Source organism: Linepithema humile, chromosome 4 (assembly GCF_040581485.1).
Source record: "Linepithema humile isolate Giens D197 chromosome 4, Lhum_UNIL_v1.0, whole genome shotgun sequence".
Lineage (NCBI taxonomy): Eukaryota > Metazoa > Arthropoda > Insecta > Hymenoptera > Formicidae > Linepithema > Linepithema humile.
Window position 1 is genome coordinate 3,355,625 of NC_090131.1, and position 25,820 is coordinate 3,381,444.

General features: G+C 39.6%; 1 protein-coding gene and 1 long non-coding RNA gene across 4 annotated transcripts in view; one reads left to right on the top strand and one right to left on the bottom strand.

The window, feature by feature from the left end:
• Window positions 1-25,820, top strand: part of LOC105672225 (transcription initiation factor TFIID subunit 1-like) — an 82,837-nt gene that overhangs the window by 53,723 nt on the left and 3,294 nt on the right. For all 3 annotated transcript variants that reach the window (XM_012367015.2, XM_012367014.2, XM_012367016.2), the window contains one exon: window positions 25,569-25,747. In XM_012367015.2, the coding sequence (XP_012222438.2) occupies window positions 25,569-25,747 (179 nt within the window). The remainder of the gene's footprint in view (window positions 1-25,568; window positions 25,748-25,820) is intronic.
• Window positions 12,198-21,533, bottom strand: LOC105672226 (uncharacterized). The gene is made up of 4 exons (XR_001100771.2): window positions 20,665-21,533; window positions 20,471-20,517; window positions 13,577-14,083; window positions 12,198-13,251 (listed from the first exon to the last, which is right to left on the bottom strand). It is a non-coding gene; the product is annotated as an uncharacterized lncRNA (long non-coding RNA).

Genomic DNA, 25,820 nt, shown 5'->3' on the forward strand with positions numbered 1-25,820 from the left:
GTGCCTTTTATGAATAAACCATAATGAATGGAGCCCTACGAATAGTCGGCTATACGAGAACCCTCGAGAACGCGCACTAAACCGTCATTTCAGCATAACCTCTGCCCAGTCACATTATTTACATGAGTTAGTGTGCATCAATGAAGTATCATAAATCTCGTCGGCGATCATTGAAAAGCGTATTCGTCTCCTAAATGATCGACGGATCGTTCTCATCGATCGACCACTCCTACGTGAACCCTTCCGTCTCGAATAAGCTTCCTCCTTGGTTCAACGACGCTTGGCTTGTCTCCCTTTTGTGCTTGCGAAATATATCTCGAGAGCAGAGGCAATATACAATCTTTCTCATATATAACTTCAATACCACTTGGCAATCTTGGATACATTCAGTGAAGAATGCTACTTGACTCTAATACCTCATCAAAGTTGCATGGAAAATATATTTAAATCTGCATCTACAATATTTTACTTACATTCTCTTTATATGTTACACTTTTTTGCGTTTATTCTATTATTAAAATATTTTTGCTGTATCGTGAGAACGTATTTATAACGCGAGAAAAATATTTTACCCTTTACGTTCACCAAAATATTTTCGAAAGCTTCCATAAAATTTTCCGAACTTTTGAGATCGAGTGAAGAAGATACATGATACCTAACAGTAATTCTAGACGCGAATCTGCATACAATGCGAGAACGAGAGGGACGAGTTTCGCACGAGTATTCGTCATCTTACCAGAGAACGCAAAAGCAATAATAATATAAGAGCGGCGCAGGACGATAAATTTTCGAGCGTTTTAAAAGGTACGCGCCGTATGCACGTCGTTCGTCATCGTTTGTTCTGCGCGTTCGACGCACAAAACAGGAGGAGGCGCGGCTGACCAGTTTCATTTGGGATGCATTCATAATTCAGGGGGAATGTCCGCGGAATAATTCGTGTGTCATATCTTACGAGAGCCGAGGACAGCAGACTGCCATTCGCGCTTTAAAAGTGGGATGAGCTCCTCAGGGCCAGTTAAATTAGGATCTCTAACAGACACGCGGCTGCAATTACTGCATAGGGCTGGTTACATCACCTCGCTTAAAGTTAATTTTAGTTCGAGGATGGCGAGTGTACTTTTAAAACTAAGGTCGGCTTATACTTAATTCGTAACTAACTCGAACGAGAATCGTTTGGTTGGTTAACAAATGCTGAAAATGAACATCGGTCGATCAAACGAAGGCGAGAAGCAGTGCGGAAAGCATCGTGTCAAAACTAATCACGCCGACATGAGGCACGCTCGCGCCGATCAATCGATTGGATGCTCTTTCGCGCACGGAAATAGGGGCCTCGGCTCGGGGCCCGCGTATGCGAGCGTTTACACATAACGTCTAACTAGCCGTCGGTCAATCGAGCGAACTAACCTCGGGTAACCTCTGCTCACATTAACTTCACCGTGTACGTTCGTTAAGGCTTGATTATTCCGCGAGTTAACTTGCCACTCGAGTGGTTGCATTACAGGCCCGTGGTGCCGCCTGGGCCCCACGTCTCTCTCTCTCCGTCGTGTCGGCAACACAATATTCAACCCGATGCGAACGTGTGTTACGTAGTAGCAGCGGCCGCGAACATTATCATGAAACCAGGCTACACGAAATAGAGAATGCAATGTATGTCTGGAGAAATATTCTACCAACAAGATATTTTAATAACTTAGAAAATCTCAATTGTATGATATATATTATCTAATAAATTGTATCGTTAAAATATTTGACGTGATTTTACACATTTGTAGATATTTTCTAAATTTTTATGTAGTTTGAGAAAAAAGTACATAAGAGCATATAAAGATAAAAATTAAATTAATTGATTTTTGCGATCAAAAATGCAATCAGCTGATAAAGCGCTTTGATCTGTAAATAATCTTGTAATACATTGCGAATTATAATTAAAATTATGTGATAGTTCGACGATAATAGATGTCAACTAGATGCGAAATTACAAGTGAAAATCGTGAAATATAAAACTTTCAATAGCTCACGTAATGTCGCATGCGCTACATCTCAGATTCCGCGCAGATATTTCGAACGTGCCGAGCGCGTCCTCAGTTGAAAAGAGGAACTCGTTTCTCATTTTGTCGTTTAAACTGATACGTTTTTTATCTTATGTCATTGGCAGCAAACTTTTGCAAGCCTTGCATTCTAAACACTTCGATAGTGTTCCTTGGAAAGCACACTTCCGCTTCGCTTCGATGTCTGCATATTTATCTATTACATTATCATGTAACTGTGTCTATAAGTGTCTAGTTTAACTGTTGCTGGTTCAACTATTTTAAAAGACTATAAGAATGCAACTACCGGTTCGATACGTCGCTTTCTTTCCTTTATTAAATTTCCGGGGTAATATAATTGATGAAAATTTATGTAAATTCTATCATTTTTTTCACTTCTTGCATCATAATTCAAGACTATTGATTTTTTCAGCTTCTAACGACAAACGCTGTGTAGAATATTATTTAATATACTGCATGTCAAAGGTACAAGTGTATATGTCAAATTGCAATGATTAAATCGCTGACCCGGCAATTATCCAGTAGCAGCAGGTGGTCGACGAGCCGCGGCGATCGCTCAATCTAATCCCCAACGGAATAGCTTTAATTCGCCTATGCGGTCGAGAAATGCCGGCCATCGCGTTGGAACTAATCAGATCGTTGTCGGGCCGTTTCTATCGGCTCCTCAATTAGACTCTCGTTTCCAGCTAATTGCTCGTCGGCCGCTTCGAGACCGCCGCTGCCATCGCCGCTGCCGTCGTCACTGCCGATCGGCATCTTTAATCGGGGTCGATCTCAATGTTAATGAACTCGCGGAAGTCGGTTTCGGACGGCCGCCCGCCTTCCTCGTTTCTTTATTGGTCTTTTGCCCTCATGTTAACGCGAAACCGGCCGGCCGGTCCACGTGCTCGCGATCCTTACGTTCATTCGTTCATTCGCTCCGACGCCTCCTCTCGTGTTTTCTTTTCTCCGCGTGGCCTTTCAACACCGCCCAATTAAAAATCTCATTTATCTTTTCATTCCCTCACGCTTTATTAATTTCACTCTTGTTCGACGTCCGCCTCATGAATTTCTGCTGCCACCACCGTTACTCCCCCGTTCGCCATTAGTGTGCCTTTGTTCCGACTTTTTCTTCGTCGCGATGCGACTCGACGTCATCCGTTCGACACTTTAATGCTCCCGTTAAGGATCTTTAATTACCACGTCAATCGTCTTACATTGTAATATTAGATTTTGTGAGAAAATGATAGATAATCGATAACATCGAATTTTTAAGAATAAATATCAATCATCTGAGAAATTCTTTAAGAAAATGGAGATTACAAGTGGATGGACTACATTGCAGCGGTGAAATTACAGTAATATTATGCCTTAAGTATTTTCGTGTCAAACGTTCTCATTCTTTCTCAATGTCGGACTCCCTTTGAAGATGGCAGTGAAACGCGTTGATTAATTACGCTGTCATTTTACGTGGACGCGTGATTGTCGTTTCCCCGGTTGACCGGTCTTTTCTAGAAAACGCTCGTCTCTCAAAGGACCTAATTTGTCGCCGGGATGAATCCAGGATGCGAATGGAATGCGAATAATCTGTGATAACATGCTTAAAGCAAGACTATCAACATTTAAATCGATTAAATAAGATATTAGCGGAGACGCTAAAATAATTTTCTTAAGAGATTAAAAATTTACTTCATAAAAGAGTGAAAGAACGGGACTATTGTTTACACGATGCAAGACACGGCGCTATGCAGATGAGCGACGACGATACGGGGACAGACTAATTTATAGCGACGTTCACCGTAAAATTATTCACTTGTCGCCGTATAATGATGTCTGCATCCGCATCACGTCGCCGCGCACGCCTTTGGGTGTGCGATTTTGCCTTTCTACCGACGAGTATTTCATGGGCGAGTCGTAAATTCGAGAATGCTTTTTCCGTGTAAATCTCCGTATGCGTCGATTATATGTGAAAGAAATTTGCATACGCGAGAGAATGTCACATGACGATTGTGTTAAAGCCACACTAAAAAATTTTATTCTTGGATAATTTACATCCAACTCGAAAAATTTCCATAAACTAAGAAAACAATATTAAATACGATGTTTAATCTTGAAAAAATTAAGAAAAAAAATTTTGCATTGCAAAACTCATCGCGTTATGCATCAACATTAATTCACGAGAATGATAAACCAGATCTTTCGATCGCACAAGTTAATACTTCTTCTAGTTAGCACACTACAATAACAGCTCATTTGAATGCCGTATAATGCATGCGCATCCTACTCGAATCCAAGGTTGGCTTTAGGCGATCAATCATTCGCTAAGAAAGATATCGCTCGCGATCATTTTTTCATCAAGAAAGTGGATCAAGGAGTACACGAGTTCACGCAACGCTTGACAAGTTAATACGCGCAGATAGGAACAAAGAATATAATTTGTTTCGAAAATGATGGATGTTTTTGGCGAGCAAAACACGAGACATTATTTGCATACTCATATTATCTCATCCCCACTATTTGTAAAGTTGAAAAAACGTGATATATTTTCTTTACATATGCAAAATTGTAATGATTAATAACTTTTTTCTCCGAGCGGTCAATTATGAGCGAGCGCATTCTTTTATTACTATCTTATCTAAATTTTATCACAAAAAAAAATGTGCTAACATAAATATCGTCTTAGGATAACAGATTCAAGAAAGAGCACTTTTATGTTTAGAGATAGCAGTAAAGATTGCCGGGTATGTATGCTGATATCGATAAAATATTATTAACTTTCGAGGACGACTCATTGACCCTGAAAATGCGCGCGTATAGAGTTGAAATATCGGAGCCGGGTTATCTTATCTCAATGTCGAACAATGGCAGGATCAACAGCGAAAGTTCAGCGGCTGCATGATGCAATTTACAAGAGTGACGTTGCTGAACAAGGACAATAGCCGCGGCGTGACACTAAACAAAACAGGAAATAAAGCATCGACGAACGGCCCATTGGAGAATCACGAATCATTCAAGACTCGGTCGCTTGAATCGTCTATAATTATTTGTGTTTTGGCATATCGGCTAATTACAATCGGTTGTCAACAAGTTTGAAATTTTAGTCCAAATTACAAAAGCTTCGTCGACGTTATCTAACTTGCAAAAGCACAACCGGATATCGCCCGTATAGGTGATTAAAGAGCTTGCTCAATTAACCTCGAAGTGCCTATTCTGCACGCGGTTCCGATCAATGGAACCATCGATCGGAACCGATCGCCTCGATAGATCTTCCTCAGGGTCGTTAACACGGGCACGTAGGAAGGTAGAATGCGGTTCACACCTTGCCACATGGCAATGGCGATTTGTTACAGTCAATTAATGAGCACTTTACCAGAGTTTACTATTGTTACATAATGCGTAAATCAAAAGGTGAATCGCAGTCAAGTGTCAATAGTGGTATAAAGTGGTATAAAGATAGCGATACATGCATCCAGCCATTATGTAAATGACGCACGATGATGGAAAAAGGTTGTAATTTCGCAATTTTGTGGGTCACGAGGTTTCGATATTACACGATGTGGCAATGCACTACAAGCGAACATCAGAGTCTTCCCGCCGAAGGCGCTTATTCACATCAGCGACGTAGGATGCGATATAATTGTAAAATGCAGAAGTCAATGTATCGGATAGCAGAGGATTGTCACATTGTTCTAAATTTTGCAATCGACGACCTGGTCGACCGGTCGATCCGGACGCCCACGCCGATTTTATCCAACGTACTTCTTCCTTTTTGTACTACCGATTCCTCGGAACTCACGCGAGCTTGCCACAGTGTCAGGTACATAATGGCTGAAACGCCCACGCTTTCGCCCCACACATACGGTCCCCTCGAAACGCGTACGTACATTGATCGGCTTCGCGCTTTACTGCGCTCGATCAAACTTGGTCTATGATCTACGCAACTCGAGAAAGCAGGATAGTTTATTTGACTTCTGCAAATGTCAAGAATGATCATACACATCGTGTCGGCATGTTTTTAAGATGAAGCAAAATGATTGTCAATTTCTGATTTCACACTAGTAGTTTAATCTCTCTTGAAATTCTTGAATTGACATGTATACTTTTTTCTTAATAACGAGTATCACTGATTACCATCGGGAATGTGCGTAATTTCTAAGTAAATAAGTGTGACAAGACTGAAGTAGTGACACGACTGAAGTGCATTTCTCTAAAGCGCATCCGGGTTCGCCGGAATTTAATTTTTTCTCCGCAATCTTCGCGTTAACTTCAACCGGTAGAAAAGGATGAGAGTCACGAATACAGATCGAGGATACTTGGTTAACGGAATTACGGAATCACGAAGCTGGTAGCACGATCATCACTGTAGGTTTGCAGTTTCATGAACATACGAGTTTAAATTGCAGTCCCCGTTCTTTACGTTGATAAGATAAGAAACCGACGTTTACCTCACGTTTTATGCTCATATTTATATAACGTGAAACTGTTAACATCCCTTTCTCTATGGATATTTTACCAAGTAATGATTTAACATCGTTTTATTCATGTGTATAAACATGTCAAATTTATCACTATTTTAAAATATGCAAAATGCATGTGCTATATCTACAAAATTTTCTCAGCAAAACATTAAAAGAAAAAACAAATATATAAATTATATCGCAATAAATTCTCTTCTAATTTTTAACAGAATAAATATATGTGCTTTAGAAAAATTATTTTGAATACTACTCTTGGCTTAAACTCAAAATTGAATGACCTCTCTTTAAAGGATCGAGCATCTCTCAGCTTGAATATTATCGATAACTCAGCTTCGCCAATTTTTCTGTCGAGTACAGACGAACTTGAGACGCAACGCTTCGCGTTAAAAAACGGTTCCGATTGTGGGCGAGCTCGGCATTGTCGTCACCGAATAAGCGAGCCTCAGGACGAAAGAGAGATTCAATTGCGCGTACAGTTAGCGCACGTGGGCGATAATAACGACGCGTGCGTTCGTACGGAAAAAAATGCTGACGCTCCTTTTGGTCCCTTTGCCATAATCTCCCTTCGCGTGCGTCGGGCCGTGCCCATGCTCGACCTCCGACGAGTCACCTTTTTGCCGCTCACTTACGAACCACGAAGGGCAGCGCTTTTTCCGCACGATCTATTGTCGCGAGGTTAAGAAAAATGAAAGCCTGAAATGAGGTCAGCCGCTCTGCTGATTGCCGACCGGGAATACGACTGGCTGATGAAAAACATTGCTCGCGCGTTTCATAATGATCGGAACGTCGCTTTTCTGACGAGGGAATGACAGGAGAAACGACAGATATGTAATCTGACGTGATTGCAAAAAATCTAACATAAAGATTTGTTACACCCATTAAGATACAGCATTACATCCATTAAGATAAGTTTATCAGAAAGCAAATAATATTCAATATCATTATTTTACAAATTTACAAGATCACTTATTCCCGATTTATGTAATAAACATCGAGGATTACAATTGTCTGCCGATATAATTTACCCCGAGTTTCCTTGGCTATCAATGCAATCTCAGTTTCCAGAATATATAGTATCGAGATACAACCGCACTGCCGCAAACCGCAAGCGTAAGGATTCCCGCGCGAGGTGAATGTCACTTTCGTTATGCAGGCTTATCGCTGCTCGTTATTATACCCTCGCGGCCCCTTGAATCGTCTTTTCTTCGCCTCTCACATTCATTCATGCGATTTCACTTATGCCACTTAACTCGACGCGTCATCACGCTCACCTGTCTCGTTTATTAAGCCACTCGGCGTCGCGTGCGCGCCCGATCGCGTGTGATTTATCATCCGTATTGTGCTTCTTGTTGCTTTTACTTTTATATTTCATCGTGTCTCTTTCGGTTCGACGATTATTCCGTTATCAGCAAAAACGGAGTTCCAATCCAGCGCGATATATTTCGATCTTAGCGGAAATTCATTGGCTCGATGAAGCAGAGAGAGAGGGAGAGAGAGAGCTACGAAATGCCGGTAGCACGAAATTAATTAGCTTGACTTTCTAAGCGCGAGAGCCCGGTCGTTAAGAGTAATTCCGCTCGATATCACTGGAATTTGTGGAATGATTCATCCAGCAGCGTGAATGTGATTTCGATGTAAATTAACTGAACTCGTTATCGAGCAATTAGCGAGTGAATCGCTTCGTGCTCTTTTAGATTCGTCTTATTATCGTTTAAGCTACCGATCGAGGAAATGAAGACAATTTCACCGTGATATTTATGCTTTCCAATATATATGTATAAAATATTCTTTACAATAGACATTTTAAAATTGCATCGAGACCTCTGTTGAATCGTTCTAATTAAAATGCTACTAACGCGCTTATGAAAAAGTTCGCGCTGAAGGCACATCCGGTTCACATCGCGGTCGCTGAAACGGAAGCGAGTCGGCCTAACGTCGTGTCGCGTGTTCCGCGCTTCGTGCTCATCTTTCAGACAGTTAGGCACAGTCCTGAAAGCAAGTTGCGGCCTGATACGCCCTCGAGGGCGATGTTAAGGATCTTCACGCCGTAGGACAGCGAGCGCCAAGATCCGTCGGCGGGAAATGTTGCAGCGGACGCGGTAACTACCTTGCACCCGCGAGAGTTTCTAAGTAACCTTCCGTCTCTCGGACTCTCTTGGACTGCGAGCGGGCCGAAGGCGGTGGTTGACCACGCGCGAGAAGAGCGCGCCTTGAAGCATCGTTCACATCGATTTCGCCAACTTGAACTTGAACTGTAACGTTTTTAATTGCTGCTTCATTAGCTTCGAGAATTAGGATGGGAGAAAGGAGAGTCGAAGTTAAATGACTCTTCAATTACGATGAATGTTATCTGACATTAGTGAGATTAGCCTGAAAAGATGAAAGGACTCAGTCCTGTGTGAACGATACTTGAAGATCGGTTTACGGATGAAACGACTCGACGTTATCGGACGTTTAATCTCCGCCGGTGCGGTTGCATTTTTTTACGCCGTCCGCGGAACATGCGGTCACGGAAATTGGAGGTGTACGAAGACGCCCGCGAGGAGACCGAGGAGTGACGACTGAAGAATGGAGCAATATGCAGCACGCGCTGGAAGTGCAGTTAGCCGTGGATCTCTAGAATTCTCGATCGTTATCGCGGTTTATTACGGGATGTTTTGATTATCGCGGACGGTACGGAGAGCCACACGCGCTTTATTTTCTTTGTGTCTTACGGTGAGAAGGGTTAACGAGAGTGTCATCGTCGTAAATGCAGGCGCGAAATAGTTGGCGCGAGACGTTAAATTCCCCATGGCACTGCGTTACCGCACAAATGAAGTTTCATCTCTGAATTGGTTCACGCTTATAATGCAAATGTAAAGCAAACAAAGTAAAGTGGTAGAACTATCATTTACATTTCTGTACTTTAGTCATATTATACTGCGAAACAGTTCACCCACATTTACGAGATTGCTCAAATATTTCTCAATTTATGTTACGACGCTACGGATTCTCGCAAATTTTGCAGTAGAGAACGTCGCGATAATATATTTTACGTTCACACAAAGGATATTAAAATTGTTAGTGTTCGGATCAAGATGTTAGATCGATTACGACACACGGATTACGAGCGCGTTTTACGACGATCGCCGTGCACTCGTGATGTTATGTTACATTAGGAATTCGCGATTCGCGAGATACGTTTATAGTCCAGGCGAGCAATTGTGATCTTCGTGATCTCTTTCTTTCTCCCTGCCGTTGTTTCTCACCTCGCGACGGAATCGCGAAGATTAACGAGCGCGACGACGCCGTAAGAGGTGATTGTCCGCCGATCGGCTGGTCGCAGCGGCTAGACGATACACGCGTGATAGATCACGGCGTTTAACAATGCGGATGGATATCGTAACGCGCGCGTACGGTTGCGCAATGATCGATGACACAAACTGATAGCGCGACGTGTTCATCCACGAGCGGACGTACACACTTTTTACTCGCAGGTGACGGGAATATATGTTAACGGCGCTTTGTTCGGTCAATCGCGACGATCCGCTAACGATATGCGCGTGAGAACACCGATCGCGATCCCATCCGTATTGTCTACGACATCATCACGATCGAATGCAATCGATGTCCGATAATTTTGCATAGAATCAATATACAAGACAATGCAAATCTGCGAATCTTTCTTTAATATTTCCATGAATCATAATTTTAAATGTTATTAATTTAGAACCCTGTTTATTTTATTATGCTTCTATTAAATTATCAAGTATATCGTGTGGTTTTTTTACATTAAACTTAACACATAAAATTATTGTAAAAAGATATTACTCTACAGAAATGTTTTATTTATAAATATAAATTCCTCCTTAAAGGCAATGAATAATTTTTTAGCGATTCTAAAGACGATTAGATATTAATTCTTCTTAACATTTCTTCCTTTACGAATTAAATAATCAAGCACAACAAATTTATTATCTTCTTCATTTTAGAACCTTTTCTCTAGCGGAATAATTAGATTTAATCATAAAGCTAATATATAATCTCCGTCGTGCATACCAACGATCCTGCGGTTAGTTGACTCTCAAGCAAGTCCTCGGCACAGGAGTGCATCTTTATACAGCATGTAAGACAATGAGACCATTGTCGCTTGTTCAAGGTACAGAGTTGACCGGAAACTCATTGTTCTCGTCTCATATTTCAAACGATCAGCCGGATTCCTGCGTTGCTAATATTAACACCATGTTACTATGCCGGCGAAGAGGATCGCGCAGGATACTTTCTAAGGTACTTCCGAGGGTGCACGCATATCTTCCAGTTTCACAAATAGTCCATGAAAGAGGATATTTATAATCAAACGTGAAAGCAGTCCTCTTTAAGATATTTTCTTCGGACCTCTCGAAATTTCTACAGCGGCAATCTCTTCGCTATTCACAACGCAAAAACTTCACCGCTGATGACCAAAATTAGAACTTTAAGGAGATATTACAAGAATAATAAATGATGAAACTCGACACGGAAGAAAAGCAACGTTTCATAGCGGCTTTCAAGACGCGAAAGACAAACACTGCCTTCGCCGAGCGAACGTAAAGGCTTGCGCGGCAGTTCTACATAAATCTTCAGGATCGTACCGATTAATTACTGCAGGAAGCAGGGCCCTGTAATTAGATCCCCCTTGATGGGTTGCATGACCATCTCGCACGGACAAGCCTTCGACCCGGCTCGTCTTTACGGAGGCGCGCCACGTCGGGAAAGAAAATCTCCGAGCAAAAGACGACCGGATTTGTTATTATCGGTTTGCATTATTATATTATACGCACTCTCGTACGTAAATTGTATCTCTTGACATTAAGAAATTAACAAGAACGGTGGTTTTTATCAGACGCTTAGCGCAGAGCTCTGAAATCTGTGTTGATAGTCGACCATTTTGATGGTCGATCGTTATCAACGTTATTTCAAGATTCGTGCTCGACCATCATCGATGGGACCACGAATCTTGAATTTCCGTGCTCGACCATGGAATCAATTAAGCCATGGGACCACGGATGCATAGATAGGCTAGGAAAGATTCTGAAGAAATTAGCGTATAGCAAGACTATATTTCAAATATATTTCAAAATAACCAAGCAGAAATCGATAACGAAAAATACGCTCTTTTATTAAATAAATTATTTCAAATGTAAAACATCAGTTTTCAATTTTTGTCCCGTTTGTGTAAAGCATATTCTTTTTATTTTTAACTTATGTTTACATACGCATATGTATTTCAAAACTTTTAATATATTAAGTTATTCGGAAAGTTTGTAGCAATTTTTATGACTAAACCAAAAACAATTTTTATATATTTAAATCCATCTTTATTCAATAATATATGTACGTTGTTTTCGACAACTTTTGGCCATCTTTAACAACTTGTTTATACATATTACTAAATAAATGGACATATAAATATATGAAAATTGTTTTTGATTTTGTCATAAAAAAAGACCATAAACTTTTTGAATAATTCAATATATCTTGCTCTAATTCTTATTTATGAACAACATTTATTAAATGTTCCAGAGTTAAATATTTAACGAATCCACCAAGTCCTAGCCCATCCATTTTAAAATAATGGATCTATTTTATCTATAACATTCTTGTATATCATTATGCTTATAATATTATATTGTATGCTTATAAAATCAATATCATGTACGATCTACAATGTTAAATTTTATAGTATGTATGTTATAGATCCATTATCTTAATAACAATCAAGACAAATTAAACTCACTCACCGATCGATGCGCAGCAGCGGAGTTGTCGTTTTGTTGATCTGCATAGTTGATCTGTAAAATACGAAAATCAAGATTATAGTTGCGCTCGTAATGAATATGTATCAAATCATAATTGAGTACATTAAACTTTTAATTCTTTTTGTAAGCAAATATGGAATAAAAAAATTATTAAAAAAAGTTTAATTATTAAAATAAAAATAAATATGTAAATAAATTCTAATAATGATGAATATTAACTAATGTAAATATTTTGTCTTTTAAATATTTTAATGTGTACAATATTTTCAACAAATAAATGAATTATTGCTTACCGTAAAGTTGCTCCGCCGGCGCCCGATACTCCTCCTGAGCCTCCTCCTCCTCTCAGTGGTCCTTCGAAGCACTCACATTGAATTTCACGCGTTCGCGGCGCATGCATTGCTCGCATGCGTACCTGAATACGAAAATCGCGCGATACTTAAAACGACACTCCCGACATCACAGGCGAATCGAACCGAATTGTCCAAGCTGTGACGTTACGCGCGAATTCCGTCCGCGTTTCAGACGACCACATTTACCAATTGGGGCACGATTCTCTCAAAACAGAAGGCAAAGATAAGCTTGAAGAAGATGAGGTGATTAGTCATCCAATCAACCGACTAGATACAAGGCATCTGAAAAGCAATCGGTAGCGTTTGACTAACTCCGGTAGCCGTCCTCGACTACCTTCGACAGTCCGGCTATCTGTGCAACTAGCGCGCTGCACGTAGAACCGAAGATTGCCCTGCCGTAGTGGAGATTTTATGATTGAAACCGACCTTTCCCTCCCCCGAGCCAAGCCTAAAGTCAAAAAAAATCGTGTCCCAATATTTGTCATACAGCAAAAATGCGTTCATCTATAGATTCGCTATAACTCTCGGCATTAACGGCACTCCCGACGCGCATTTTGTTATACTATACGACGGAACGAATATATTTTATAGCACCGATTACGCGCACAAAGTTGATCTGTAAAATAAAAAAATAAATGCAGATTAGTGTTTGAAATAATTAATATTTATAAAATAATTACTGCGCACATTAAACTTTATATTCGTTTATTTATGCACGTCTAAACAAAGAATTAAAATTTTCAAAAATATATTTTTTGAATAAAGAAAAAAGTTTAATTAGTTGAAATAATATGTAAAAAATTTCTAAAAATGGTGAATATTAATTTACTATTATAAATATTTTACTAAATATTTAAAGTATTTTAAATATTTTATATGCGCTACATTATATAATATTTTATATGCAATATTTTGCGAATAACAAATAAATGAATAATTACCTAAGCGTTGCTCCGCCGACGCCTGATGCTCTTCCTGAGCCTCCTCCTTCTCTCAGTGGTCTTCAAAGTATGCACACACATTCGCGACGCGAATTATTAAATCGCACGGCACTTTAAACGGAACTCCCGACGCGCATTTTATATTAGTTATTGCGACGTTACGCGTGAATTTCGTCCACGTTTCAGACGACTGTATTTACCAATTGAGACACGATTTTCTCAAAACAGAGAGCAAAACGTAAGCTCGAAGAAGCTAAGGTGCGATTAGTTTCCTTTTCTCCCTCGAGCCAAGCCCAAAGTCGAAAGAAAATCATGCCCCAATATTTGTCGTAGCATGCGGCGGAAATATGTTCGTCTATACGATTCGCTAAAATTCGGCGTTTCGTACTCGCGCGAAACTATCACGCCACTCCCGGAATAACGCACTTCCGCACTCCCGACGCACGTTTTATTATATTACGAAATTACGGCGGAACGAATATAACGATTTGAAGCGCGAAGGTTTATCTGTAAAATATACAAATACATTTATACTACAATGACATCCAAAAAATTTTATCTAATAAATATCAATTGTTTTTAAAGCATGTCTATTACAATTTTGCGCTCCTCCAAATTTTGCGCCCTACGCTGGAGCGTATATTGCGTACTATATTGCAACGCCTTCAAACACAAATTAAACCCATAAATCTAATCGGCTTATACTCGACTTTGAAATTACAGAATGTTTTATGGCTGATGATAATTCCGTTTGATTGGGAAATTATATGTATATTTGCGTAAAACAAATAGTTCAATTAAACACATGATTAAATTTTGCGCACCAATAATGTTGTCTCTACATCTGAATTTTTACACTAACATTCTTTATAATTCTGTTATTCGCATAATCCAAATTGTAATATGTGGTATGCGTTACCGAAAGCAATAGTATCTTGAATTGCGTGCGTGCAGGCACTTAATGGCTCGAAGATGAAATTAATAATTCCTGCGATTAATAACCATTATCTGTCTAGAGTTAAGATCAATTACGCCATGCGTAATGTAGATGTAGTCATTTCGCGGTTCTAAAACGCGCTCACTTAATAGAACCATTTGCAATTACGAACGTGCAATGTATCGGGGAATCCAATTATCTCACATTCGCACGAATATACGTTCCTGTCGGACGTCGCTGTTCAATCGCGTAAATTCTCGCGCAAAAGTCCCGCCGCGCGGATAATAGAAAGACTTGATATCGTTCCTGAGCAAACCGTGCCGACGGCGCGTAATCTCGGTTAAATCGAAATATAAAATACTCGCCGTGGGAAAATAATAGCCCCTGAAGTATAATATATCGTTGGCACTCGTGTACACAAAAAAAAACTAGATTTATAATCGTGCCGCGCGATGATTGATCTCGTCCGGATCGATCGGACTCGCGTAAGTTTCACCTGTCACCCTCGGGCGCACTCGTAAACTTTCCACCGTAATCTCGGAGGTGAATCCATGATATTAAGCTGACTTCATCCGCCGTCCGATGGTATTAAGATAGATTTATCGACGGTACACGGCATCCGATTCAGCTACTTTAAAACTCGCCTGTAGCTAATCCGCCGAAAGTTAATACGCGGCCTCCGTGTACGCACACCTATCTCAATACCACGTGAAAAATGACAATATCGACGGAATATTAGATTAAAAATTGATCAGTCTTTTCAAAAACAGAAAATGAAAAGATATAAAAATTACAATCAGTAAATAAAAATATAAACTATTGTAATAAAACTAAAAATTAAATAGCAAATTATGGATTATTGACTCTCACGAGCCTAGAGATGCGAATAAGATAAGTAAACATAATGGGGAAATTAGCGACAATAATGAGAGATAATCGTTGCAATAGCAACATAAGTTGGAAACTTGAATCAAGATTAGTTAGCCGTCAAACGGTCACAAACCATGTTTTGACGCGTAAAGCCATGACTCGTACGACCCTTATGATGCACTTTGTATCATGTCAACCGAAATTTACAACGGCACTTAATTTCCCACCGCTTTAACTCATAGATTACGCGAGAAAAAATCCCATTGAAAATGACATTTTGACATGAAAAGTAATTCCACATGATATCTGTATGACGTTCGAAACATCACAGTATCCCTGACAGAATAATGCTAAATCGCCTGTAAATCACGACAAAGCTATTAATGCATATGCGATTCTGTTAAAGAACGCGATACACAAGCAACTTCCTTCTTCGTACTTAATCTTACATTTTGTTGACCTTCGGCTTGACAATCGTCGACCATACTACGCGCGCAATTCCGATTATTCCGTCCATTCACTAAGAGAACCATCGATCGGAGGCTGTTTCTCCGGTAGTTCCGTTCTCTCTTCCTCTCTCTCTGTTCGCCTACCCGTTTTCAATCTTCGTGAATCTTACCGCAGTCGATGCAAGAACTGGTTCTGTCACCGACACGATTGACTTTTAAATCTGTGCTACTCGCATCGGCATTATCAATTTCGGAAACAAGTTGGCCGATCCAGCGGAATTGTAAAACGTAATTGCAACATTTTCGTAATTCCCGAAGGTATTCGTTACGTAAATACTTTCGTTTCCCCGTTTTTTCGCGGTTACATGCTTTTTTAGCCCGGAGTTACGCCATGGTGAAGACGTCTTGCAGACAAAATCTTACAGACCAATATATCTTAGCTTGATGTTATTTCATAATTAGTTTCATATGGATCATAATTATTTCATAATTTCATGGAGTAAACAAAATTAATAATTAAATGCTATGATTATACGTAACTAATTTTTATTATCGCACATCGACAACAGCCGGTTACTTTTTTTCCGCGTTTCCTGTTCGAGTTTTCTCTCGCATTTCCATGATTCTTCAACCGATTCCTTACACACCGATTGACTTCGAAATCGCAAAGTTTCGAAGCGATCGGGATCGAGATTCCGAAGACGAGTCAGTCGGTCTCTCTCGAGTGAGTAAAACGCGAACGCGCTGCTAATTTCTGCGCTTTTTACCGCGTTGACCGGCCGGCGTAACACGCGCGCGGTTGCGCATCATAACGCATCGCATCGTCGCTGCATCATGCGCGTCTGGCCGCACATTCCACGCCGGACTCGAACAAAAAGAGTGAAATGCTCCCGCGCTTAACTTCCTCTCTTGCTGCGCATTGCACACGCATCCTGATGAGCGGGAGAGTCGTCGCGAAAAAAGTTTTACGGCATTCCGCGGCCGCGCGCGCTCGTGCCGTACGGATAAATTTACCGGCTGCATTAACGCACTATGCTAATTAAGCGAACGGTCAATCTAGCTTCATATCACTGCTCGCATCTAATTACCCATGCGATTGTAAAAATCTCATTTGACGTTATGACTCTGTTAACAACAAAAGTGCAATAACGATAAAATAAATTTTTTTTTTAAATATGCACGATGTTGCCTCAAAAAACTTAATAAATTATATTAGAAAGATTGCGCAAAAAATACAAAAAATGCTAAGCGTATTTTTTAATCACAAAATACTTTTAGAAATTAATAGATTCTTATAGTTTTATAACTTTTTTCTCCTACATCATGCTGTTAGAAGTTTTTCAAAGATCGCTAAGATACGGATCTACGTATACTTAACGTGTCGACAGTACGTATGCCACCGGCAACACGAGAGTGAACCGGTTGGCCGTATAACGTTAATTAATACGCGCCGCGGAACTACAGAACCGGCATGACTCGGACCGATCGTTATCCGATGCAAGACATGGGAAGTAGGTATCGTTAATCAATATTCCAAGAATCTTCGTACCTGAGACTCGAGTCACTGTTTCATATATACACAAACGAATCAGTCATCGAAGAAAAAAGTTACCTAAGCAGTCGGCGGTGTTAACATATCGCCGTAACAAACGTAATAACGAGGGGTGCTATTTGTTAAAAACATTCACGTGTGGACAGATAATGGTACGCATTAGTGTATTTCATCAATTCGTTGACTAATTACAAGCGTAATAATATTTTCCCATTCATCATACGAGAAATTACAAATTGAAATCAAAATTGAATTTGAATGACAGGAGGTACTTCTGAGAGGAAAATTATTTGATCATGCAGCTGCGATATTTAGATACCGATAAGGTCAATACTCTGATAACGCGGTATGACGTTTATCAAATAAATAGAAATCGCGGAAGTTGATAGAAACCTGTATTTAGTGGCGCAAGGAGACAACCTGCTCACATTGACAGAGTCATTTTAGCTGCCAGCGCACATCCTCAGTCGCGCCGACGGCGATTCGGATCTGGTTCAGAACAGGTTGAACGCGAACTGCGCTGACCCAGACGCGCGTTGATTTATGACGACTTTATCGCGGAACAACCAAAATTACTGAAGTTACATACGACCCATGTCGCTGAGCAGCTCAAGTCAATGAAGTCGTTCACGGGTGCGATAAATTTCTGCAAAAATACGCCCTGTCTTCGTGGAATACAATTGTAATTAATTACAGTCGCGGAGTTTCTCGCTGTCTCCCGAGCGAATTTACGACGCCTATTTGTAAAACAAACTTGATTTGCCTATCTAACGTAACTAAACGGATGAAGTATCGGTCTATCGAAACACGAGCATCGAAGACGGACTTGTCTCGCTGCTCTGATAGCGTGCAAACTCGATTTTCCATCCGCGCTACAATTAGAGATTGACGCGCGATCTAATTCCGATAACCGTCATAGCTAATTCCCGTGTAATCTCTTCGCCGGAGGGGGCTTGACATTACGGTAACGTGATAAAGATCTCGATCGTGGATGTAGGAACGCCCATCAATAAGCACATGCAAATCAGTCTTAACACTTATTACGCGCGTGCCCGTGAAAATCTAACGCGAGTCAAAGACACGCAATGAAAACATATATATATATATCAAATATTTCTTTCAACGTAAATATATAATACCATAAAGTAGTATAAAAAAAGCTTAGTTTTTTATGTGAAATATTGAATAAAAGTTATATATTGTATTTGTCGTATTGCTAAAACGTTAGAAGTATCGAAAAAGGTCTTGTAATAAAATAATATGAAATCGAATGAAGATATGAATCTATAGTGAGTTCCTAGCTTTGAGTTTCAAAGAAGAAGGAGAAAAAAGCGCTGATAAATACGAATGAGCCTCAATGTGTAAAATGATATTGCTTAGAGAAAGATACCATGTATCAGAGATCGAGACTGGTTGACGGACATTGGATACAGTAATATCGTCTCCCATCTACCATGAAACGACAACCATAGAACTAGCGGGCGACGACCGATTTGCATTTTGAATCTATCCACGTTTATGTCGTTAATAAATTATGCTAATAAAGCACACCCACGAATAAACGTGTAGCTACTGAAATTAATTCAAGAACTTAACTCGCGATGGCTCTTTAGGAACAGAAGCGGAAATATATTATTTTCAGATATATTGCTTTGCCTGCTAATTAAGAAAGATAATATAACTTATACAACTTTTTTTTTCTCCTCTCTAACAGCTTATATCTTTGCGTGAAATAATGATACTTAGCGGATTAATATTTCCGAGCCGTTCTTAAGAACTAAATGTCTTGATTCTCCATCTGAAAAACGGACCTCCCTGCTCCGAGAATATTGTATGTTAATTACACACCAGCGTGAGCGCACAAAGCCGTATTGTAATCCCGCATGCTCACGCGCGTCTTTCACTCGATGCCGGCCGTGTGGGTGCAATGACGAAGCGAGCCGTCTTTTAATTACCGTCGGATGCCAGAAATTAATTATTGTTGCCGGGAGGCCACGCCAGTTTGCCTACCCGAACGAGTCGATTAATCGAGAATTCGTTACGTTTCGAAGAGAGCGACAGGGCATTATCTGTCTGACGTTTCGTGCGGTCAATACGGTTCGCGCAACGAACATTGCATTGCCTAGTGTGTTCATCGTTCATGTATCGTACGAAAGAAATGTTTTAATGATTATAACGCTAAGCAAATCTCTCAAAAAAATTATCGTACAATGCCGATTTTAAATTATTCAAATATATTTGTAATTGAATATCGCGTATCAAAAATTTCATGTAGGTACTTTATTTCCGGTTAATATCATTTACAGAGTATATCAAAAGCGCAAGAACGACAACTCTGTGCGTTGACGTTGTTTAGTCTGCACTTCTCAAGATGCGACAATCATTTATGACACTCGAGACACCTGATAACTTTGTGTATGAGATAGTCATGCGATATGTGGCGTCTATTGCCGTCACCTGTTTGATAGACACTTTTATTACAATGACAAGAGGCAAACGCTGTTAACCGGACCTAAATCAATATTCTCTCTGATTATGAAAGAATAATATCTACAATATGAAATAGTCTTTTGATAGCATACGATAGCCACGTGATAGAATGTGTACGCGTCCGCGGAGTTTTTAAACTTAAAATTATATTGTATAATTTATGCGATAGAGCTTTAAAAGAACCGATTGAAGAATATTTTTAAACAATAAAACAGATCAATAAAGAATTCGATATCGCGCGCAAAAGCGCTGCGGCATAAATTCAATACATTCAATATATAGATAATATATAAATCAATATATAAATAATGTATGATAATACAACATATATGTACATTTTCACACTTTAATACAAAATTCAGTTTAAATGCAATTGACCCATGTGTGCCATTTAAATGAATGTTGAAAATATGCCATATAAAATTCAAGGCAATAAATCTAAGATATTGTATGTTTCTTCAATATTATTATCTTCTTAATATAAACTTTTTTATATTTTTTAATTTTTTCTAATTTATTTTACATATATACTTAATATAATTTTTGCAGATTTATTGCCTTAAAAAAATAAAGACGTGACAAATCGTGTCACTTACCGGTGGATGACTCGCAGCAATCGCGCAGGAAGTGTCTCGTCGTTTATCTGTAATATACAAATAAAATCATATTATAATAATGTTCAAATTAATTAATATTGTAAAAATAATTATTGCGTGCATTTAATTTTTTATTCGTCTTTTAAATAGATATTTAATAAACGAGTTATATATAATTTTCAAAAAAATATTACATAAATAATAAATTTCTTATCCAGGGTTGCTTTGCCGTCGCCTAATGCCCCCTAGGCCTTCTTCTGCTGGCACTACACTCGCGATTCATATGATCGCGCGCGTATGAATGGAATAACGCGTAGAATTCGATATCATTGTCGCGCGACACTGTACGATACTCCCGGCACGCGTTTTTTTATTTAACGTTCGCGTGATACTTCGCGAAATTTCCGACGCGCGTTTCATTATGTTACGATAAAAAAATCATACGGAACTGCGAATCTGAACGAATCCGCTGCTTACCGCGACAATGTTATCCTTCTTTTCGTCAAGCTGCTCTTTCTTTTCGCGCTGAAAAATATTATATATTCATATTTTTCAGCAATTATATTACAAATATTTCGATACTCATTATTATTACAAGTTACTCATAAAAAAAACTGATTAATAACGCGTACGCGTATCATTATGACAGTAAAGAATAATCTTCTATTACAATTCAATACGTAATAAAATAAAAATACGGAGCAATTCTTACTACACGTATTTACTTGAATGTCGCCATACGAATGTGCCGTGCGAAAGTCGCAAGGTAACTCGCTACGCGATAGATAACATACAAAACAAAACAAACATCTAGCGCCGCGCGCCAGCCAAACTTGAAAATAACAGAGGAATTTTCATAGCTACGCGTACACAACTCATCATATATAATAAATTCAAGCTAATGGCTATAGTTAATATGTGATAACTGTGCCCGCAAATATATCATATAATCATGTTCAATATTACATGCGTAATATATTTCAAATTTCACACAATCTCGCGAAAGACAGTATTATTTTATTTTTATTAATAAACGATCGATGTACCTAGGTAAGATTCATATGTATTACATACTCCACTGTTCTTAATTCGAAAATATCACGGAAAATCGATGAAAAATTTAGTGTAGCGCGATATATTCTCGAAATTAAATATTATGAAAATTACTATTGCCTGTAAACTCTTCGCGATAAAACATTTATTTTATTTTATTTTGATTCCTACTTTTATCTTATTCTCATGATTATCTTGCTAATTTCACCGGGTTCTCGCAACATTTGATGATACGGCGATTTGCGGAAAGGTCGCTTTCGGTAAAATCAAGTGTGAAAAGGTCTCGGAAGATTATACCTATAACTATATCCTCTTGTATATTAATACGCGTATGTGTGTGTGTTGGCATATAACAAAAATTTGAAAAATTAGAATTAAATTATATAATCTATAAAAATTTTAGAAAAATTAATTCAGAATTAAATGCTAAAACAAATGCTAAAACAAATATATTGCTTGCAAAATTATGACAGTATAAATTTAATATAATAAAGCCACAATATTAATTCAACAAATGTCGAAAAATCGCGAGAAATACGGAATATTTGTTTGAAAGACGTGCCTTCGACACGGTTCACCGATCTCTCCGGCGTGCGCGTGATTTCGTGCCGGGTTCCTGTGTTTCATTCAGGAACGAGCGCCCGAAGCAAGATACTGCGAATGTTAATGAGGCGACCGGTCAGCTGCTCCGATCCCGCAAGAGGGATAATCCTCGTGGAAATTAAATTCCGGAATTCGCTATGGTCCGCGAGATGACTCACGGCGAACCTTCGAAGAAACGCTCTTGCAAACAGCCCATCTCTATGGCATTATGGAAATCGCGCGTCTCTCGGAACGTTCCACTTCCTACGCTCGTTACAATTATGCAGGACGATTATTATAACTACATGCGAAAAGTTACAACATCGAGAAATGCAAAATAAAATATTTCGGCAGCGATCTCAGAGTGACTTTATTACTTGATTGATAATAAACATCGTGTTGCTGGCATGTCGTGTAATTTTCATTGCCGTAAATTACGCCGAGTTATTTGTAAAACTTAACGAACACGAGCACGGAATGATTAAGTACTGTTCACGCTGCAAAACTTGCACAATCGCTATCGGCGACAACTCTGAGCTGACTATACTACAGGCGTAGTCGTAAGCGCTAGTACACCTCGTAAATATATCCGCGCAGTTTCACACCGTCGCCTTTCGGCAAAAATTCTGCAACACGAAACCGAAGGAATCTCGTACCACGCTACTACCGTCCTACCGACTAGATGTATCCTTTAGGAAGTGCATTATTCTCCTTTGAATGTCGAAAGCACGCGAAGCAATATACGAAACTTGCGATGAACACTCGTTTTGATTAAAAATAAACCAGTATAAACATATTCAACATTAATAATTTTGTGTTGTTAATTCAAACCTATTAAAATGAATCCAGAGTAATGCGATAAAATTGAAACCTTACAAAGACTTGTATCAATTAAAATCATCACTGATGAAGTAATCTCGAATATTCAAATGCACTTGAAATAATAAATAGTAAGAATGATATTATGTAATTTCAAAAGTGAGTGCACTCTCTCCGTGGGACGTCCTACGTACGGTACTGGGGATAAAATTTATGACCACGATTCCTCAGCCAGGCCATTCGTCAGAGACGATCGCGAATCTCAATCCTTGTGTACCGACTTGACAGAGCTCGTCGGAGAAAGACGGAGAACGCCCCGCGGATGCAGCTCGTATTACAAAGAGCCACGCATTTTATCAAGACAAAAAGAAATCCCACGCAATTCTTCTCAATGCAATTTGTCGTACACTGATCCCTGTTTCGCGGTGCTTCACGGCGCATTTAAACCGCTCGTAAAAAAACCATCTGATTTTTAATCGAATTTATTTTTTACAATAAGCTGGAAATACGGCAAAAGTAATAGTACCGTTCGTCATAGGCAATGGATAGAATTGTCTTGCGGAGTTTTTCTCCGCTTTTCATGTACGCCGCGAGAAACGGCTGTCGCAATCCTACCTTCAACGATGTTAATGACATCGCGAGAAATGATTGTCGCAATCGTACCTTCGTGCTGCCCCCATGTGGCGAAAGGGCATTAATTGAGCGGCGCGCAACACGTCGTGATTACCGCACCTCGCGCCGCGAAATCTCATAAATAAAATCCTAACCGCGACTGATCACCGTCGGCCGGACACAATCGTAGCGTGTCGTTCCGCTAGCTCATTGTCATCGATCTTAATGATCGAGTACTACGACCCACTTAGCGGGAGTACTTTTGCATCGATTGTATTAACTCATAGATCGACAGATTTTACGTAACGTAATAAATATTCATTGAATTCCACGCGTGTGAGATCGCAGAAACTGTCAAAATATTTTCACCGGATCGAAGATAACTGCTTTTATGGGAATATATTTTTAAATTGTAAAATAAATTTCAATATTTTCTCTATTTTACGGTCTTACGATTCGCTTTCAATCGATATCGCGACAAAAACGCTCTTCCTTCTCGCATCGCATAATACAGTACGAACGCAAGAGTTGAACTTATAATGCACTCTTGTGCTTCCGCGTTCTGCCGTTACGAAGTCTCGTCGTTGTAGCGAACGGTTGTATACGTTGATTTTCAAACGCATAATAATACACGCCACAAATTTTTGCTTCGCGACGTAACCCCGTGGGTCGCGTTAGCGAGCTTTCTATCACGCACAATGCGCATCAGCCCGTTGCCAATCACGAGAATGGTGTAATTACGAGCGTCCTAGTCGCTTACGATGCGACGCGTGTCAGCCCCTCAGAGTTTCTCTCTCGCAGGTGATTTTCTAACTTTCAATTAACCAAGGGATTCTTATTCTTTGCGCGTTCACTCGATCAAGTTTGCTTCACATTTTAACGAGCAGGGAGAAAATCGATCGCCTAGCCCGTCCATCTTTCCGTAGAAGATATAAGTAGTAAAACGCTATAATGGACCTCCGGCAAGAGCGAGTAGTAGAGAATCGAGTCTATGAATAGAGTGTCCCGGATAATGCGCGATTATTATTTCAGATTCGAATAATCAAGTTTCTGTGTGATTATTTAATCGTGTTTTAATGACATATGCTCTCTTCAAAGCTGAGTGTCACTTCGATGTCACATCGAGCGATCGCGCGCGTCTATTTATATCGAATATCAATTCCGCGTCAATTATTGGGACAACGACCGACCGATCAAAACACGCGAGCGGAAATCGGTATGTGCAAGTAATGACTCAGGGCAATTAGAGCCGATTAAAGGCGGGCTAAATACGGCCCGGCGATACGGATAGCTCCTGCGCTAACAGCGTGTCAGTCGGTAAAATGTCTAGTTTGTTGTACGGCGAGGAGCAGAAAGTGAGTCAGGTTAATTGAACCCAATTAGAACCGGGTCGCGTATACGAGTGTCTATCGTCTAGTTTTTTAAACACTGCGTAATATTATGCAGTCTCTCCTCTTATTGCTCTCGTTAGCGTGGCGTTGTCGTCATGACGCTCGACTGACATTTATAACCGATGCGAGAGTATCGATCCAATTAATCGATGTATGTTAACGATGAAACGTTTTGCAAAGGGTACTTATTTGTACAAAGTATTTCACAATTATTGTCGTTTCTCTCTGGAGATTGACTTTAAATCAAGAAATCGATGTTAAGAAGGACGACAATTCCAAGATACTTTGTGTAGCTACAAATAACGAAAGAATAAAGTTGGGTGGCTTCCTGCAGTATGGAATATTATTTACAAAATTGCGTACGCATACGGCGTAGTCCTAACTTTGCGATGTCGTCGTAAGTAATGATATTTACTTAAGGCTACATAGCGAAACTTCTCCATGTAACCATTTCCGCGTTGCGGAAAGTAAGTAAATATTAACACATAAATAAAAGAATAAAAGAACCAATATTCACCAACGCGTGCTACAAGCGCACTTCGACCCTCTCTAAGCATAATGTATCGTTTACGATGTTCGATTATGCGTATCGCGCGCGTTTCAATGTTCTGTACTGATGTTTATTTCTGATTTTATTGCAGACCACGAACGTGGATGCTGCCAGCATAGTAGAAAAGCTGTCGTTCTACAATCATACGGAATGCGAATGCAGGGAGAGATCTAAGTACGGCACGATGAACGAGAAATCCGCGGACCAGGCAGTGTACCGGCAATCTACGTCGCCGCCTCAAAATATGGAGAGATCGCCGCCGAGAAAGACGTAAATTTGTTACAATTGTTTAACAATCAATTATATGAACTATTCCAACTTACTGCTATGTTTTTTAACGTAT